At 33.6% G+C, this 13670-nt stretch overlaps 1 protein-coding gene across 19 annotated transcripts in view; it reads left to right on the top strand.

Annotated features, from left to right (window-relative positions):
- LOC128987958 (CUGBP Elav-like family member 1) overlaps window positions 1–13670 on the top strand; it is a 696992-nt gene that overhangs the window by 656245 nt on the left and 27077 nt on the right. For all 19 annotated transcript variants that reach the window (XM_054409105.1, XM_054409104.1, XM_054409093.1 and 16 more), the window contains 4 exons: window positions 7757–7882; window positions 9764–9843; window positions 12017–12157; window positions 12527–12632. In XM_054409105.1, the coding sequence (XP_054265080.1) occupies window positions 7757–7882; window positions 9764–9843; window positions 12017–12157; window positions 12527–12632 (453 nt within the window). The remainder of the gene's footprint in view (window positions 1–7756; window positions 7883–9763; window positions 9844–12016; window positions 12158–12526; window positions 12633–13670) is intronic.

The raw sequence follows: 13670 nt of genomic DNA, 5'->3' as shown, positions 1-13670 counted from the left end.
AACAGAAGGAAAATGCTTTTTAAAAGTTTTACGAATAACCATTTTGAATCACTTTTCACAGTTCAATTAAGCTTTGACGAATATTATACTTACACGATAAGAAACTTAATTTATCGGCCTCATATCTAGTTAATTGTTTTGTTACTAATTTAATCGACATTTCGATTAATTTAAAAAAAATGTATTTACATAAAACCAAAATCGTGAAATGTGTGTTCAATAATGTTTTTCCCCCCAAACACCTTCATCAATCAGTGGGGGGGGGGGGGGGGGGCAGATGTATAAAACTGTCCATACTAAATGTTTGAATCTATCATGAACATTAAAATTTAAAAAAAAAATACCAAAGCTATGAAGATACTTCAAAACGCAGATAATTATAATTTATTTTGGTAAAACTGGGAAGGGCAATCATAATCATGCCCTTCTTTAGTGGCCACCCTCTTTTTATATTTTGCGGAAACCACATCACGTTGAATAATACCTTACTAAGACACAAACTTATTCTGATTGGTTCTTAGTTTTAGGGGTTCCTGCCGCGAAATACGAGTAGACCCTGCCTTAATTTACAAAAAAAAGAAATGTTAAACACTCTTCATCTGTATTACAAGCCAGCAGTTGACCGTCGATTCCTAGGCCCGTTGTGTCCCCAGCTAAAGAAAGTGTACCAAGCAATAACCTTTTTATTGCTTGGCAAAGCTACAAAAGACCAATGAATACGTCCATAAGAGTAATGGCTTCCGAAAATAGCTAGGTGTTCGTCCAGCCATTTTATGATGGGGGAGTAAATATAGAAAAATATTAACTATAGGGAATGGAAAAAATTTCCATTTTAAGGAGTTATTTTCTTAAAGTTAATTCAAATAGGTTTTGCGCGTATCCAGTTATTTATTATCGGCGTACTTATCGAACATACATTGAAGTTTTGTCACAAGAACGTTTTAAGGCGATTTTTATGATTTTTGTAATGTGGGATGGGTTTTAACGTAAATTTATCTTCTCAAGTAGTTAAAATTTCGTCATGGACTAAAGGATCTGTCCTTCGATGTTACACGTTTCCATAGAAATAATATGAGTTATTAGATCACCTTTATTTATTTTATAAAGAAATTCCTAAAGGTTTAATAAAGAAAATAATACACTAAGATGTACAAATTATCGCATTAAGTTTTATATTAATTTTATCTTTTCTTGACAAACGAAATTACATTTTCCATTTCACCTTTGTACGCTTAAACTTATAACACCACAAAACTTGCGTTTGTCACACTTGTGTTTTCATCATGTATTTAGATTTTCATTGCGTGTTGTTTTCACCGTGTCAGCCACGTTGCTTTATTTTGACAGGGTTGTTGTCGTTTTGATGACAGTGTCAAATATGATGACAGGGTGAATACATCATCCCTGTGGAAACTCACCCTCTGTCGGCAAACCCTGCATATTTAACTTTGTAAATTCCACAAAACAGTTTAAAACTGATAAGCGTTTTTTAAAATAGATATTCCTTTAATTTTCATAGGAAGAAAGTATTGTTGGGTTTTAACTAGTTATTTATGATATTGCTCTCTTACAGAAAGGCGCTTTAAATTATTTTTCAAGTATTTGTTGGTGCCAGAGTACTTATGCTAATTTTTTGTCATTAGTATAATGCTTTGCATTATTATATTTGAGTTAAAATTATATTTTATAGTTAAATTGTTTAATGTATGTTATGTACTACTGTTTAAACCACAACGTCAAAGGGATACAATAAAAGAAGCTAGAGAATCATAATACTCGCATTTGTGAATTTTGAGAGAATGTCAATTAAGCTTAAGTTCAGCTTAAACTTTTCAGTTATGCTAAATTACCAACAATTTAGTATGTAACATTACTATCCTGCGCCTGTTGGTTACCGTAACATTAAAAGCTTAAAACAAGACTTTATCTCCCAATTTCTGTTCTCTTCTGGAAAATTTACTGTTCAACTACTGTTTGTCTATAAATATATCATCCATGAACATAAAATTGTTCCTATTCCAATAGAAATATACAGATAATCCGCATATTTAGGTTTGTTGCAAGGAAAGCATAGTTTTTCCTCCACCTTGTGACGTATATATATTAGACTGTGTGTATACGAGAGTTGATAAACAATGTTCCTGATGTCACATTCGCCGATGTTTGTCGTCAGTGTCATAAGTGTCAAACTTGTCTCGCTTCCTCTACAAACATTGCACCGCGAAAGTTCAGCAAAATATTGTCCCTCCCAGGATGTACCAACGTCAACAAGGATCCCCTACCTAATCCTGATAAAATGTATTATATTATTTTATTTTTAAAACATTTTCGTATTTGTGTCAGTAGGTTTTTTGGGTCACGTCCTGAATGTTACGACTATATTCATGATACTTATGTCAGAATTGATACACTTATGTTATCAATTTGAGTGAATGAGTTATCAATTTATTTACATGTCCTTTTGAAGGTATTTTTGCTTTACCGTAAGAACACAAATTATTAAATTTGTATCTCAGTGATCCAAGTACAAATTTAACTATGCGAATTCAAACCCTATACAGTAATGAAACGTACCGTACGATATTATGAAGGAAACATTTCCTGTTTCATGTAATTTCTAAAGTGCTAATCTACATTCGACCAAGATTGAAGCACTTTTCACCACTCGATGTTATTTTAAATCTTAGTCCGTTTTCGGCCAACATTTTCGGACCTTGTGCGGATCTTTTTTTCATTCACTGATAAACGTAAAATAAATCTTAAACAAAAATAGCATAATTTATGTGTTATTGACTGTCGTAGCATTAAGTGAATAAACATCAATTTTCCACATCAAGCTGTTTCTCTATTCTATGGACGTAGTATCGAAAACTAAGAGAGAAATAATACCTTTTACAGTAGCGCATAGTTTAAGTATTAGTGGTTTTTATTCAACGTCAATGTAGGTGAGCATTATATAAAGAGTCGACAGAAAATAGATTTTGTAATTATTAATCCCCAGTTAATCGTTAAAAAAACGTTCAACTTCAAACTTTTACTAGCTTTATGTAGACGATTTCTAATCATTATATTTTGTTTGTTGTAGTCATTCTTGCAAACAAATGTTTTATTCCAGTGTTTCAGTGTCTCATTGTTAAAGAATTCAATTTTTAACCCAAAAGAATGTAGCAATCTAATGACTAATAGAGTTGAAATCCCGCCAGTGATAAAGTGTTCCGGGAAAGTGGGAACCAACAATTGCAATAGAAGTGCGGCAGTTTTCAAAGATTTATACACATTGCAATACCCTATTTAATGGGGCGGAAACCTGAGGGCTGGGGATTTATAAAACTACCAGAAAACAACCTTCCACATATTACAGGGCTATGAATGAGTCGGAACGGTGTTTACCACTTGGAACTATCGTGAAAAAACGTAATCCGCGGAAATTGTAGTGGAATTAAATCAGCTATTTATAACTGTTTTAGTGACGGTAAATTTATTCAATTAGATTTAATTTTGAACAATTTTGTACATGAACATAAAAATAATTTTTCAAATGTGTAAGATTCACTTGCTGCTGATTCATTCAGTAACAGATTGCTTTTTAGTTTAAACTAATTGATAAAAATAGATAAAATCAAATCGTTTCCGTTACAGACTTCTATACTTTGGTGAAATTAGGTTTTATGTACAAACGTGCAATGGGTCCAATGGGTAATTGTTTCCATTGGTTTATTTTTAAATTACTATATTGATTAGTACAAATAAAAACGAATCAGTTACACATTTTTAATCGATCGTGAAACTGAAAATCACTCGCATTGTAGACTTGCTGCATCATGAATAGGCATATTTGTTCATGTATTAGAAATAGTTTAATTTTATAAATCTATTAGGGTAAAAGTGTAAGTTTGTAGAAACATTATTGCAATTCTAACCCTAAGCTTGCAGTAGCCAGTAATGTGGATTTAACTTCTATAAGGTTAACTTTTAAAATATCCATCTTAAAGTGGTTGTAGAGAGGAAATGCTCTCGTCCCTTCCTGTAACCATGGTTATCTTGACCGGAAGTGGCGGGATTGTTAGCTGCCTCAAGTGGGCCTATTTTTGGAACAAACACAACCAAGACTACTTAAACCATTTGGTTAAACCTATTTAATTATTTAAGCTAACGGCTTTTATCTTTACCTGCAAAAACGTCTTCCGCGAAGTAATTATTTTATTCCCGTGTCAATTTTAGAATAAATAGATTAACAATGATGCTGTAAATTACAGTGTAATTCTTATACAGTCCTTTACATCATGCAAGATTATTCATATTGCTATGTGAAAAAGAGCAAAAATGCTGGAATATGAAACTAATTTAATAAAAAAATCACTAAAGTCACTAGAGGGTATTTTGAATGATATTTTTGTTGTAATATATTATGTAAAGAGTGGAAAGTGTACATTAAAATGCATAGGTTTTTTCCCCGATTAAGTTAGTTTTTGTAGAAGACGGATACTCTTTTCTGTCAATCTAAGGCAAAAATGTATTTGTTAGAAACAAGATGTTTTTTATCCAATGGCAAAGATTTTAGGTGAAATTTTTGTGTTGAAATAACACACAATTGTTTTACATGAACCAAGTCACTGTTTGACTTATCAAAAGAAGCAGGGGTTAAAAAATATCTTCCTCTTGATGGGTCGTTCCAGTCTCGAGTTAATATTCATTTACACGAACCGCCGCGCCGCTAACTGTGAAAAACTCCACTCTTAAATTGTTCTTTCCAGCTTGAACCAGTTTTGTAGATTTCACGCGAATTTTTCCGTAATTGTACACATTATAACATCCAAGGAACTCTACTACGATCGTTTTACATAGTAAAATACCCCCGCCGCAGCAAACCTTCAGACTAAGCGAATTTCCATTTGCCTGATTGGATTTACACTAAAATTCCTCCTTAAAAATATCACATTTATTCCCTATTTAAATAGAATTAGTTTAATGAGTATAGTACTTAGGGTTTTTTTTTTATTTTAATAGTTAAGTAATAAATAAATGCATTTTTCAAATTTGATGCAAAATATGTTCATAAGCAAGCAAACTACAACAGTACAAATTGTAATATAGCTTAAATAGCTAGGTTTATAATTAAAATAAACATAGTTTAACTTAGCCACCTTCAGAGGTCACTGTTGTAAATTAAAGATACTTTTTATACGCCAACATTTTAACAAAACTTAATTCAAAGGACAAGTTATTTTAGATTTTTTAATCTTGTCAAATTACACTAAATGGAGAAACAAAATATTTCTTAAGTAGCTCACTCTTTGAATGGTAAATCCCAGAAGGTCCTTTGTTATTAAAAATTTGGTTTCCGCTGCTGTACATAGATTTACTATCCAAAAGTAAATAGTACTACGGTACTACAGTACTATTTAACCACCAGGCAAGCGATGCAGAGCCAAGTTCCAAATTTTAAACGAGTTTGCTATAAATGGAGAACTATAAATATTTCTAATATGACCTGAGCATAGAGTGCGTCAAAAATATAAAGGAATAGTTGGTATGAATGCATGTATCAATTTTTAACCCCTACTAACTAATTAGTTTAATGTTGTACTCGTTTCGAAATATGTTTTTCATCAACTATGATAATATACCTAAGTTAAAGCAAAGCACCATGTTTACTAAAAGTGCTCATCTTGCAATTTTCCATTCAGGAAAGGCAAACATTGATTCTCCAAGCTAATTCTTTGATGTAATTAACCCCCAGTTTTTATGTAGCCTCTACCGGCGAAGAGACGATAACGAAAGCGATTAACCGCCGATGTAATGGTTATGGCGGTTTGATGACAATTTGTGGCAACGTTTCGTTTTTCCGTCAGACTCTAGAATTTCTTGTACTCTTGATAATCCTCCTCTGGAAAACCTGTTTAAAATTGTTAAAACCAAAATTATAAGCATACATTTTGTGTCACGTATACTTTATGACAGTTATATGATGTTTTTCAATATAATTCATCATATAAAAACTATGCTGAATTAATTATTTTGGAGACATTTTTCTCGTTTAGATTTATTAAGGGCCAATTGTTTCATCAGCCAGTGCAGTTTTATTGAAATCCAATGAAGTTTGAACATAGCCTATATTGTTTAGGTAGCGAGCAACTAACCAAAATTACACAAAGATATTTAACACAACGAGAAAGAAGAATTTTACGAGTTTTAATAACGTTTTACGTTTTTTTATCTAGTTCCGTCGTCATGTGAAAGTTAATTTTTAGTCTACTGTATGTATACAGATTTATTTATGCAAGAGTTTATATATTTTTAAAATAACTATGGGGAAAAACTATTAAATGTCCGTAAAGACGAATTTTAAGATTTATCTACATGCATCTTTGCATGAGGAAGCTGTTTTATTTTTTTTTCAGTTTTTGTATTGCAATCCATTCAGTATTATTTGAGAAATTTTTTTGTTAATGGTATTTGCTCACAATCATTGTTAACTAACTGTGGTACTTAGGAGTAAACATTAGTTTAAATACACATTTAATATTATTAACTTTATAAAGCAATTACTGGAATATTTTAATTATTCATTGGTTTTTTCCTCTCTCGATTGAAAAACCAGAAAGTTTTCTTACTTCCATAACTTACCATCACCTATCCCTATCGAGTGCCACTCAAGTTTGTTTGGATCCACCTGACTGACTACCGAGGTACAGTCCCTGCTAGGACATAGCACTTCTGGCTCAGACTGTACTTTAGCACGTGCTTCAGGTTAGAATAGAGGAAGGCTAATTCAGTGTCATGCTCCTCACAATCTCTTTGACGCTTGCTTACCATAAACTCTCCACTCGGACGCGGGAGTCAAATAGCTGTTTAAGTAATGTTGAAGAGCAATATTACTTGTCTTGATTTGCTTTAAACGACTTAACATGCCATATATTTAAATGATCGGAAGTAACATTAAATTTTCTTCAGCTTAACTATGGATGATGAATCTGGGCGTATGTTTACTCTGTGCAACCATTAATAAAGAATTAACGGTAAAACAGCAATTCCTCTAAACACAGATCCGAATTACCAAATGCTAGATCATATCACCACAGAGAATAGACCATATAATATCACAGACTTTAAATACTCCCTATAGGTTTTGTGGAATTTTCTTGTTACTTAACCAAATTTCAAACCTTTTTAACACAAAAATTATATTTTATACCCATTGCTACCATTGTAACGAAAGATTAAAGAAAAATTCGAGATAAAAGATAAGAGAAAATTATTTGAGCCAACATAAAACACACCTAAAATAATCGTCAAATTTTACTATAGCATGAGAAGACTTATTTTATTCAAAGTGAATGGTAGATATTTGAACGTTGGCCACTCATTCAAACTGTGCATTCTAAAAATGAACAGTTAATTGAAAAATGTAATGCAATATTGTTTAACTAACATCTTGTTGATAGTTCAGAGTGGTCTGAAAATCAGTTCCTAAAACAGTTGCTTTGTAGGATTTTTTTAGCTGAAGAATACTCGTGTGATGGCTTCGATTCACGAGGTCCCGGGTTCGAATTCTGCGAATCACCATTTTATCTATGTGATGCCACAACCCTCTATCCCAGCTTGAAGTAACAGGGGAGATCGGGGAGATCCTAGCACCGAAAGATGTGAAGGTGGGACATGAAAAATGTTTTATTCATTCAATTTGACTCTCCTCAGCTCACTCGTATGTTGTATAGACATAGACAGTGTAGATCATATGATTGTTTTGTTGCAGAACGGAAGCTGTTCGTGGGGATGCTGGCTAAGAGATGTACGGAGTTGGACGTAAGAGGAATGTTTGAGACGTTCGGACACATAGAAGAGTGTACGGTGCTGAGGGACGCCAATGGCCAGAGTAAAGGTGAGGCAGTGTTGCCAAGTGTACGTAATCATCGTATGTTTACAATAATTTTATTCATGTTGTAGTATGACAATAATAATAATTTGCACAGTATTTTTCTACAATTTTTTTTTTCTGTACAATAATTTTCATTTTCTCCCAATCAAAGTTAAGTATCACAATCATGCAAAGTATTATTGTTTTGAAATTCAAAATTAAATTATTAATTGTACATTCTCATAAGGAATAATTAGTATATTAATTTTTGTGAATACCAGTCAGTAAAGAATGATTTTTGGTGATCGAAGACATAAATAAATAAAAGTTAGAAAATGATAAAATTGTCAATGATTGTAGATCTCGTTTACAAAGAGTCACGTAAAGTTTTTTTTATAAATCTTAAACTTTTATTTGGTGGGTCTATTTAGTATCAACAGATTTTAGTGAACAGTTTATAATTAGCCCTGTTTTCTGTTTTAAAACACATTTTTCCACATGACTTGCAACTACTTTAATTTTTCAGGTGTTATTTTCACTAGTTTTTATGTTTATGTATTTTTTGAAATTGTGTATGCTCACATTCTCTTCACAAGTTATTGTTGCAGGTATTTTAGTTTTGCTATACAGTTTTCATTTAAACTGTTATTATAGAATAGTAAAAATCAGGTGTCAATATTCTTGGTTAAATGTTGATTGTAATCATCCATGCATTTATGTTACGCTTTACTAAACTATGTTTGTTAATGTCTCTTTTAATGTTCCTTACATTTACAGATGTTCACTCATATTGAGCAAACCACAGATTCAGACATTGCTTTCCTCTAATGTTGTTTTACTTGTCAAAGATCCAAGTGAAATATCAATTAAATTAAAATGAAAATGTCTTTGTTTGTTCTTTTAACAATATTCTGTAAAAGTTGTTAGCTCACAATTGTGTTTACTTGTTTGCTCTATTATTGAAATTTTGTTGCATGAGTATTTGCTTCTTTTCCCATTGTTATAACGCAAATCTTTCTTCTATTTTCTGTTCATCGCTTTACAAATACCTTGTATATTGTGTGTATTAAGGTCCAGTGTAAGCACATAATAATTCACACTTTGGGCAGAGACAAGAGAACCATTTTGATTATTCTTCTTTTGTCTGTGCTTTGGGGTAATCTTTGTTAAAAAGGTTTTTAAGTTTCAATATTTTTGTTTAAAATTTGTACAGATTTTAATGTTTTTATTTCACTCAATTATTGAAAATAACATTCTTTTAATCTAATTTTGATCAGTTTATAAAACGAATTGTCTCTCTCTGAGTCTTTATTAACTACCTATAATAAAACTTTTTTTAGTTCACAATCCTAGATCTGCCAAATAAATTAATACAAACTGTTACTGAACTGTTACGGAACGTGCGGTTAATGTTATGGGAAAAATTTATTAGAAAACTTGATGTTCAACATTTTTAGCCCTCTTTTGTCAGCCAAATATATTTTGTTTTCAGTCCTTTCCTGTACTATTTCACTTTCCTAAAAGAAAACAGTTTGTATCAAACAATTGTATCGTGCATTCAAAATTGTAAGTCCAAACCAAGCAATTGGTTTGGACACAAGAACTTTTAATGAGAATATTTTCTGTTTTCAGTTCTGTTCTATAGCACCTTAAAGGAAAAATATTTTTACATTTTTTATTTCATAGCGTTTTAATTTGAATCTAAACGAGTAGTGCAAGTACATCTAAAGCATAAACACTGTCAAATTAGTTCTGATTGTAGTATTTTCAATTTTAAAGTCTAGACTAAGCAAAATCAGAAGCATGGGTTCCGCACTAACACGTTCCGCTTACACAGAAGGCAATGTCAGATTCTGTGTCTTGTTTGATCATGTCCTGTATGTGTTTGTTTCTCTGTTGGCAAAGGTTGTGCGTTTGTCACTTATATGACCAGGCAGTGTGCGCTCAACGCTATTAAGGCCATGCACCATTCTATCACCATGGAGGTAGGGCCTTCCCTAGTCTGTAGTTAAGGTTAAGCATGGGGCCGAGTTACCTTACGTTAAATGTGTAGTATTGTTTTCATGTCAAGTAGTAAAAACAGTGTAAGTCACTGAAGTTTCGTAGGTCTTTATGGATGAGAAATCTATAAGGTAGTATCTTTGACTATTGGTACAACTAGACATTCTATCCCCCGGTTCACAAGTTGATGTGAGCCACTGGATTGTGGTGATGTAAATTAAAATTTCTGTCAAATACAACAATACAAAACAAACTGATCAAACTGATCGGGGCAGTCAATGATGATGTCTACACGACCGTGGAATATTTTTATGATTTTGCCGCGATCGCGGACGATGACGTTTCCGTGACCGGGGCAGTCAATGGAACGGGTTTTTTGAGCTATATCATGGACTAACCAACACAAGTAGACTTCTCATCCCATTGTAAATTTTGAAGCTTGTTTTTTCGTGTCTAGTTCATGTACGTGATACATGGGCGCTAGTGTTGACAAAATTTTGTTTCTATTATTTTATGGTTAATTTCATGATTTGTGCTTTACTGTTTGGCTATATAACTAGTAGTAGGAGACAAGTTATCGTTTATGATTAGATCGTTTTTTTGGTTGAACGGGGCTTTAAAACTCAGAAATAACAAGAAACAAATTGTAAACAAAACGCTACCCCTACAGTGCACTGGACAGAACTAACAATAAAATTGGCTTCAGCTGATCCATAAGGATGAGAAGTCTACTAAGGGAGTATGTTTGGTCTATGACTATATTTATAGCAATTTTATACTTTAATACTTTACTTTGGTTACGAATAATGTTCTCATAATCTATGTGTAGATGTTTATTTTACTTTGTTTAATGTAAAATGATATTCATTTAATCTTTTGAGTGTTCAAAACTAAATCGTGTAAGAGATAAAGGAATCTTTAATTTAATCCTTAAAACGAAACTGTGTCAGCAACAAAAAATAAGGTTGAACATATAATGTTAGACACTAGAGCATTTTGTGACTGGCTCACACGACTACGTTCATTTTTAATAAAAAAATTGGGGACAGCTAGTCCATAGAAATGGGATGTCTACCTCAGTATCTAATAGTCAATGGTAGTATCTTTAATCTAAATACTCCCTGAATAAACCTGTATTATGGGATGAGTTGCTTAGGAGAAGGTGTATATTATGTAATGGTAATAAAACATGTAATGCTGGAGGTGTTTTTTGCTCAAAATTTGTTGTTGTATGTAGTTTTTAAATTTTAAAAACATTCTCTAATGCCCATCATGTAAAATAATTATTCTGAAAAATTATTGAAACTTATGAGTTTGTAAGTAACTCTGCCCCACCTCTAGTTGTATAAGAGACAAATTAACACAAGCCTCGTCTTCTTGTAGTATGAATTAGTTCTGGTAATAAGTTTGTAAGTGCTATTTAATCTATGATCAAAAAAGAATACTCTACAGGTAGAACATTTTTGGAACGGCTAATATCTGTAAAACCTGTTGAACTCACTTGTCAAATAATGTTTTCAAAAATTGCAAACAAAAAGAATAGTAATGTCTACATTGCATGATTTTCATTATGTGTCACATTGTGTCCGAGTTTGTGTTCAATGTACAATATTGTCATAGAACTGTATATACCGCTTGGAGTAATCTCACCTCGAGCGAATTTCTCATGTGTGAGGTGTCTAGTATTTTAATTGTGCAGCTTTTACTAACAACGGGATACCCGAAAAGGAAAATTTTACAAAAAGAATAGTCGAGATGTTCTGCACACCACATATATCTCGTGTATTTTGCATGATATTTGTATTGTGTAATATCAATAATTACGCTTTATGTGATTCATCAAAACTGTGTTCCCCTTAAATTTGTGTCAGGTTGTAATAAATATATCAGGTTCTTGAGAGAACCTTTTGCCTTGACACGGTTTAAAATGTTTAATTTGTTTCCTCATTGTTATACCTATGTACAAAAATAATGTCTAAAAAACTAATGATCAAATATTTTATCCAATTAAATAAACCTTAGTAAGGCTATGTTATTGTATCTAAATCCCAAAGTCATTTAATGTCAAATAAGCTGGGTCCTAAACTTATTTTAAAAAAGCAAAATGTTTGTAAACAAATTTCTCAGACACATTTCACTAAATGTTAATGTCACCAGGGCTGCACTTCATCTCTGGTCGTAAAATTCGCTGACACTCCAAAGGAAAAGGACCAAAAAAGATATCAGCAGCTGCAGTCGGATCTGTGGGCTGGGTTGAACGCCTTACCTTCCTACGTAACCATGGGTCAGCCAATAGGGGTGAGTCTTTACTTTAATTTGAGAAATAACAGTTTCGATAGAGACTGAGATCAGCTGATTTTTTAGCCTCAGTACCGCCCTTCAGAAACAATTGTTGCACTAATCCATTCAAAGCGTCTGCGCAATGTTAGTTTACATGTTTGTTACAACCATAGCAACAGGCCTTGTAATAGAGAAGGCTAAGATATGGTCCTATTGCAGATTATCTAAAGAATAGATCATGACACTTCCACAAGTCCAGATCAGCACTGTGAACATGTAATAGTTTCAAATGTACAATTACATAAAAAAAAAATTCAATTAGTTTGTTGAAAATGTTAAATATTACTGAACCATAGAAAATGTGACAGTTTGTGGTATGTTTTCCAGACTGATTCCCAGTCGTACATCACTGCGTCACAGCTCCAGCTGCTGTCTCAGCTACAGAACGGCAGCCAGAACAGTCTCGGCACACAACTGCTGCTGCAGAACTCCGGTATGTAACTAGAGTAGACTAAGGGACTCTGGTATGTAACTAGAGTAGACTGAGGGACTCAGGTTTGTAACTAGAGTAGACTGAGGAATCCCGGTTTGTAACTAGAGTAGAGTGAGGGACTCCGGTATGTAAGTAGAGTAGACTGAGGGATTCCGGTATGTAACTAGAGTAGAGTGAGGGACTCCGGTATGTAACTATAGTAGACTGAGGGACTCCGGTATGTAACTAGAGTAGACTGAGGGACTCCGGTATGTAACTAGATTAGACTAAGGGTCTCAGGTTGGTATGTAACTAGAGTAGAAGGAGGGACCCCTGTATGTAACTAGAGTAGATGAGGGACTCCCGTTTGTAACTAGAGTAGACTTAGGGACTCTGGTTTGTAACTAGAGTAGACTAAGGGACTGCGGTTTGTAACTAGAGTAGGTTGAGGGACTCCGGTTTGTTACTAGAGTAGACTGAGGGACTCAGGTTTGTAACTAGAGTAGACTGAGGAATCCCGGTTTGTAACTAGAGTAGAGTGAGTGATTCCGGTATGTAAGTAGAGTAGACTGAGGGATTCCGGTATGTAACTAGAGTAGAGTGAGGGACTCCGGTATGTAACTATAGTAGACTGAGGGACTCCGGTATGTAACTAGAGTAGAGTGAGGGACTCCGGTTTGTAACTAGAGTAGAGTGAGGGACTCCGGTATGTAACTAGAGTAGACTGAGGGACTCTGGTATGTAACTAGATTAGACTAAGGGACTCAGGTTGGTATGTAACTAGAGTAGAAGGAGGGACCCCTGTATGTAACTAGAGTAGATGAGGGACTCCCGTTTGTAACAACTAGAGTAGACTTAGGGACTCTGGTTTGTAACTATAGTAGACTGAGGGACTCCGGTTTGTAACTAGAGTAGACTAAAGGACTGCGGTTTGTAACTAGAGTAGATTGAGGGACTCTGGTTTGTTACTAGAGTAGACTGAGGGACTCAGGTTTGTAACTAGAGTAGACTGAGGATCCCCGGTTTGTAACTAGAGTAGAGTGAGGGACTCCGGTATGT

This window comes from Macrosteles quadrilineatus, unplaced genomic scaffold (genome assembly GCF_028750875.1).
Source record: "Macrosteles quadrilineatus isolate MER2022 unplaced genomic scaffold, UCM_ALF_1.0 Scaffold_2__2_contigs__length_208266976, whole genome shotgun sequence".
Classification (NCBI taxonomy): domain Eukaryota; kingdom Metazoa; phylum Arthropoda; class Insecta; order Hemiptera; family Cicadellidae; genus Macrosteles; species Macrosteles quadrilineatus.
This window is presented reverse-complemented; position numbering and strand designations above follow the sequence as displayed.